This window comes from Citrus sinensis, chromosome 8 (assembly GCF_022201045.2).
Source record: "Citrus sinensis cultivar Valencia sweet orange chromosome 8, DVS_A1.0, whole genome shotgun sequence".
Taxonomy (NCBI): domain Eukaryota; kingdom Viridiplantae; phylum Streptophyta; class Magnoliopsida; order Sapindales; family Rutaceae; genus Citrus; species Citrus sinensis.
In genome coordinates this window covers 10,867,946-10,874,803 of record NC_068563.1, presented here as the reverse complement: position 1 = coordinate 10,874,803, position 6,858 = coordinate 10,867,946, and the positions used below count along the sequence as shown (strand labels likewise).

The 6,858-nt window shown below is 31.2% G+C and overlaps 1 protein-coding gene across 1 annotated transcript; it reads right to left on the bottom strand.

Moving 5' to 3' along the window:
* Nucleotides 1-472: 472 nt before the first annotated feature.
* Nucleotides 473-3,398, bottom strand: LOC102622609 (auxin-induced protein PCNT115-like). The gene is made up of 5 exons (XM_052432940.1): nucleotides 3,127-3,398; nucleotides 2,821-3,021; nucleotides 2,457-2,629; nucleotides 2,238-2,340; nucleotides 473-1,129 (listed from the first exon to the last, which is right to left on the bottom strand). Exons 1-5 carry the CDS (start codon nucleotides 3,340-3,342, stop codon nucleotides 791-793), a joined length of 1,032 nt encoding a protein of 343 aa, XP_052288900.1. The 5' UTR covers nucleotides 3,343-3,398; the 3' UTR covers nucleotides 473-790.
* Nucleotides 3,399-6,858: the final 3,460 nt, after the last annotated feature.

The window sequence follows — 6,858 nt, the reverse complement described above, 5'->3', positions numbered from 1 at the left end:
GCACCACTATATTAATTTATAACTTTGTCATTCATATAAATAAATAGAAAAAAAAGGAGCATTTCCTTCATTCAAGATTCCAGAACGTGCTTTCTTTCTTAGCTTTTTCAGTTCTTCGTCTTATGCTTGATAAGAATAGATAATAAATTTATTTCTTATTAATAAGATGGAGAAGGAATTTTTATCAAATTGTATTGTTATCTATATTTAAAGAGAATTTATAAACACTATCAATTTAAATTTGATAATAGACGAATTTAATTCTCGAAAGTATGGTAAGACACAACTTAATAGTGTTTAATTATAACTAAATTACTTCTTAGATATAATATATTTGCTTATGTATTAACAAAAGTGTATTTAATATTTATATTTTTAACCGACATAATATTCGGATTTTGAAAAAATTTAGCCCACTCAAGAAATTTTTCCAGGCTACACCCCGGATTCAGATCATCTAAACTTCCAAAAATTTCAGAAAAATATTACTCCATTTTGATTTATTTATTGTTTCTCATATATTTGTATAAACACAGTACATTATTTTGCTGCTCAAAGCAGAAGAGCAGAAGATACATTGATTTAGTTTTGCTCACAACACTACATACGAACTCAATACAATATTCACTAAACACTTGTGAAAAGTGCAGAAAGGTACTAATAGGGTGTCCTATCAGAAGACACGATGACTTTATCTTTACTCACAATACAGTAATTTTACCCACAACAAAACCTTGGAACTAAATGCAATTGCAAAATCGGTACTAAGAAGGCAGACTACCAATGCCCTTTATGAAGGTTTCCATGAAGACAGTGGAGGAGTTTCAGAATCTTCATAGGTAGGAGTGACACCCCCATATCGATGACCCCGTACAGCATCTGCTGAAGCAATGGATTCAAGCTCAGCAATTTCTTCCGGAGTTAGTTTCACTGACAGAGCTTTAATATTTTGATTCAGGTTTTCAATCTTGGTGGTTCCAGGAATTGGACACACATCATCTCCTTGGTGATGAACCCATGCTAATGCAAGCTGAGATCGGGTGCATCCTTTCTTTACAGCTAGTTCATTAACACGTTCAAATAGCTTTTTGTTATGCTCTAAATTTTCAGGTTGGAACCTGGGTAGAAGCTGCAAGATTTAGAAAACAGCTCAGTACCAAAAGTGAACTGTAATTGAATCATTAAAAAAGAACATCATTTTGGATAAAGCATGATTTTAGAGGAGGTTTAAGTAAAATTCAATAGACCAGAAAACAAGGAAAAAGGACTAGTTGAGGGACTTCTCCTAGGCAGAGGATGTTTATAGTAAAACATTTTGGAATGTTAGACAAAGGTCTCGCAAGAAGTAAACTCTCATTAGACTTATCAATTGATTTCACATTAACGTGCATAGGCAAAGCAATATAACAAAAATGGAAACTACCACAAGGATGTAGAAGTTTGGAAGAGTCATTAAACTTCTTGAGGACCCAGTAATAGTTTTGAGATAATGAAACAATTTTTTTCCATTTTTTTTATCTCTATCAAACTTAAGGGGTATTATCATATATATAAATTGAATCCAACATGCTAAATTTTTCTGTCAATCAACGAAGTCATTGCATAGATAATTCCCCAGATTTTCAATGCAAAGAAAGCCTTGCTCATGTTTGAAGAGGTTAATGAGCATAATATGAGGGACAAAATTGAAATCTATGAAGAATTTCAGACTATAGAGTAGAACTAAACAAGAATTATTATTGTATTGCTGGAAATGAGAATGAACGTGTGATAAAGAAGACAAGTAATGCAAATATGACGAAAGTAAAACTGCATGATTAGTAAACACCAAACATTTAGCTAATGACGAGTAAGTTTTGGTAGACAAGTCAATTCGAAAAAGATTACAGTGTATTCAGTTGTTAGTAATTGAATTTTCATTTTTCCTCAATCTTCTCCATGCAATCTATACACAGGTAACTTCAGTGTAATTAGAAGATCGAAATGAACTAGTAGAATATTTAAGAAACAGAATTCTTAAACAAGTCCTACTGGGTTTGGTTAGAATGAACTATAACTATCGTTCTAGATAAATATCAGAGGTTTATAAGATAAAATAGTATGCAAGTCACTGTAGAGTATCTTGAGAGAAGGTTTTAGCCATGCTTGTAGGCATCGAATAATAATGGTAGAAAACATTTTAAGGCCCAATGAACATGCATAAAAATTGGTAATAAATGCATGGTAGGCTTACGGACATGTCTAGAATCATCCTGTGCAATGCTTTCAACCAACTTTGGCCCGGATGAAAGAAACCCACGTCCTAGAGGACTGTAAGCAACAATTCCAATGCCAAGTTCCCTGAGCAGAGCAACCACCAAAATTGCGTTAGCATGCAAATGTTAAATCATCTACTCATAATTTCTTTTCCTTTCAACTAGGTCAAAACAATTCATTTGGCCCAAATAATGCCTTACCTGCAAGTAGGAACAATCTCTTCCTCCACATCTCGTGACCACAAGGACCATTCCAACTGCACAGCTGTTATTGGATGGACGGCGTGAGCTCGTCTAATTGTTGAAGCAGAAGCCTCCGATAGACCTATATACTTTATTTTACCCTCTTCAACTAGTTTCTTGAGTTCCCCAATCTTACAAAACAACACAAGTAAAAGAATTAGTACATGATAACAGAAACCTCACCCATCAAAGTGACCCATGCCTGTATTTTTAAATATTCTGTGTTTCATATTCATTGGCAGCCGAGCTACCCAGAGGCTAACAGACTAATATAGTTTAACATGCATGATTGAGACAAATATATAAATTAAAAGCGACAAACCGTGACTTCAATGGGGACTTTAGTGTCAATGCGATGTTGGTAATAAAGATCAATACAGTCAACATCCAGACGCTTCAAGCTGGCCTCACATGTAGCTCTTACATAAGCAGGATCCCCACAGTATGAGTACTGGCCATCCTCATATCTGATACCAAATTTAGTAGCCAATTCAACTCTTCCTCTGTACCCTCCTTTCAGAGCCTAATCCCAAAACCAAATTAATCAAAGCCAATATACTATTATTTGCCAATTCCAAACACACCCTTTTGAAATTAAAGGAAGGAAACAGAAGATAAATTACATTACCTTGCCCAGAAGGATTTCATTTGTGTGAGGTCCGTAAGAATCGGAAGTGTCAAGTAAAGTGATGCCACTGTCAATGGCATGGTGGATCAAGGCTATCATATCGGATTCGGGCTTCGGGGGCCCGTAGAAGGCGGACATGCCCATGCATCCTAAGCCTTGCGCTGAAACCTCTAGACCTTGTGAACCCAGCTTGATTCTCTTCACTGCCCCCGCCATTTCCCTTCTATTATCCTCTCAACTTTCTGTTGAGTGAGGTTGCTGTTTCTAGGCGAACAATCTATATATGTATATATATTGCTCTGCGGGCCTCTCAAAACTCGTAATGCTAACGTAATGGAATATGTTAGCATTTACGTCATTAACTTTACAAAATCACACAAGAGAGTGGTTAGATAAATAATCGGTACGTCATAATGTTATTTATTAATTATAGGAAAAATAGCAAACATACCTTTAATATTTAGGCAAAGGGATAAAAATTTTCCTAATGTTTTGCAAAAAATACTTACACCCCTATTCACTAATGAAAAAAATTATTTTTAACAAAAATAATAATTTTAATGTATAATTATCGTTATACCCTTATACCACATAAAAATATAATTATTAATTATCTAATTTATCTATGTATTGTTAATAAAATTATAAATATACCCTCATTGACCAATTCTTCTATTTAATTTTTTATTAAATTCTCTCTTCAAGCCAAATAAATTTAATCCATTATCAAATTTTATGTTTATTGGATATGTTATTTAATACAATTAAGATAAGATTTTTGTAATTATTGTTGTAACCAGCTTTTTTTTATTTTGTTGATTATACAAGTTAAAATGATTGACGTGTAAAGAATTGTTATTCTTATAGCATTAATAACTAATTTTATTTATTTATATTCTTGAGTAATGGATTAAATTTATTTTGCTTGATGAGAGAATTAGATAAAAATTTAAACAATTATTTGAGCAATGAGGGTATATTTATAATTTTATTAACAATATATGGACAAATTAAATAATTAACAATTTCTTTTTGTGTTAGAAGTGTATAACGGTAATTATATATTAAAATTACTATTTTCATTAAAAATAATTATTTCTGTTAGTGAATGAAAGCGTAAATATCTTTTTTTAAAATGTTAAAGAATTTTTATCCCTCTGTCTGAGGGTGTGTTAATCATTTTCCCTTAATTATATTACTGGCATAATGCTTCACAAATATTTTAAAATCTTTCCAATCGAACAATTAAAAGTTAGCCCAAACTGGCGGCTAAGGGCTATCAAATTAACAAGATGTGGGAGTATGATGACTGACTCACAGCGGGCCTCACAAACTCGTGAATCGTGATGTTAATGTAATGGAATACGTCTAGATCTAATGAAAGATCAATTAAATGGTTATATGTAATAATTAATATTAAAGAGAATTTATGATTGCTTTTAGAAACAACCAAAAATATATTGAGGCCAACTTGAAAATCTACTACGGTCTTATAATTAAAAAAAAATGAATTTTTAGAGAATAATAATTCTCCACTAAAAAGGCCAAATCAAGGGCTTCACCTAGGGTTGGCAGAAAAGCCCGGGCCGGCCCAGGCCCGCATCAGCCCGGTCCAGGCCCGCGGGCTTTAAGCCCGGCCCGTGGCTTGAAATTATGGGTAAGGGCTCAAAGTTAATAAAGCCCATAACATATGGGCTCAGTCAAGGGCCTAAATGAAAAGCCCGGGCTTTATAATAAATAATAAATAATATATATATATATATATAAATGTATAATATATTATAAAATTGGAAAAAAAATTAATTGCTTTACAAAATAAATATATGTATTATAAAATATATATATGTATAATATATATATATATATGTATTAAAAAATGTATAATATATTAAAAAATTGAAAAAATAATTAAACAAAATAATAAAAAAATCGGGCAAAGGGAAAGGGCAAAGGTTTTGTCACAAAATATCAAAATTCCTAAATCGGTAAATCTCTATTAGTTTTTTTTTTATATTAGTGGTTGATTTGTACGTTGTGTACGGTATTTGTATTGTTAGTATTTTTATATTTTGTGTTGCTAATCATGTATTAGAGAATTATATTTAAGTTTTTAGCCTATTGTAGTATTATGTATTGGTTAATTATATTTTGAAAATTTATAATTTTATTTTTTAAAAAAAAATTTAAAATTTCGTAAAAGCTCGGGCTTGGCCCGCGGCTCGGCCCAGGCCCGGCCTGTCCAAAACCCGCTCAACTTGAATGGGCTTTGAGAGGGCCTGGACTTATTTAACATTATATGGGCCTGGTCCTGGGCTTGGCAAAGCCTGGCCCAGGCCCTTAAATTGCCAACCTTAGCTTCGCCTGCACCACGAGCAAAGGCCCACTTATTTGCGTCACCCATTACAGCATCTGATATGGATTAAACCCAAACACTTAAAGTAGGATTTAGTTCAAAAAGTTTTAATTTAAGTTGGAGTATTTATTTATTTATTTATTTTTTTCAATGTCCATAATGAGGTTCAACATTTAAAATAAACAACATATTACTATTATTTTTAAAATTTAAGAGGAAAAATAGAATTTGAGTTTTTGAGAACGAAATATGTAGAGAAATAAAATTATATGGCTATTGAAATTTGAACCGAGTCTCTAAAATCACTAAAAAGTACAATTATCACTAAATTATAAGTATTTTGATATATAAAAAATATGTCCAAATTCTTTTATTTAATTTTTTTAGAATGAGCTCAGGTACATTTTAAAGGAAAAGTAATGGTCTAGGAAAGGCTTCATAATTGCCCAGGAAGAGCCGCCCATGACTATCACTATCTTTCAAAAAATTTTGACAAAAAAAAGTAATTTTTTTTTTTTTGTGAAGCTTAAGGCCCTATTTGGTATTGTTTTCCAAATGTTGTTTTCTTGAAATAAAAATAACAATGAAAATGTTATTTTTAAATTTTAAAATATATTTAGTATCATTTTTGAATACTTATCTAGTATTTTCTGAATTTAGAAAATAGAAAATTAGATTTGAAAACAATACTGTATGCACCCTAATATTTTAATTATATCTTTTGAACTATCTGGCTCTATAGCAATTTGTAAGGGAAATATTGTCTTTTGATCATTCTATTATCTTAGAACGCGGGTCTAAGGTCATGTTTGGTATTGAAGTACTGTACCTTTTGAGTTACAGTTGTTATGAAAAAAATATTGTAACTATAAAGTAAAAGTTAATAGTATATAATAAATATAGTTTTTAAATAATAATTTTTTAAAATTAGTCAAGATATAATAAATTTTTCATCATACAAGTATAAAATCAAATCAACTTAGTTTTCAAGCTATACCAGTTAGTGTTTACCAAATACTTTAATGTTATTCTTTTTACCAAATACTTTAGTGCTATTCTTTTTACACTATAGCCGTTCAACCTCAATCTCAAATAGGACATAAGTATGGAAATTACTCGATGAATCATCTTTTAAGTATTTGAGTGAGATATTGTAGTGATCTTTTTTTTTCTAAGTACTTGAAAATTAATCTAATCTGCAATGAGATTCTTGCAGACTTCTTGTCGTAACTATATTGTCAATAATGATAGTCACATGCTTACAATTTTTTTTTTGTGTTTTTTAAAGGATGGGTAAAATCCAAATCAATTTTTTTCTTATAATCTTTGTAGGATTCGAACTCCAATAGTCAGTCAAATGAAATTAATTAAAAACTGGT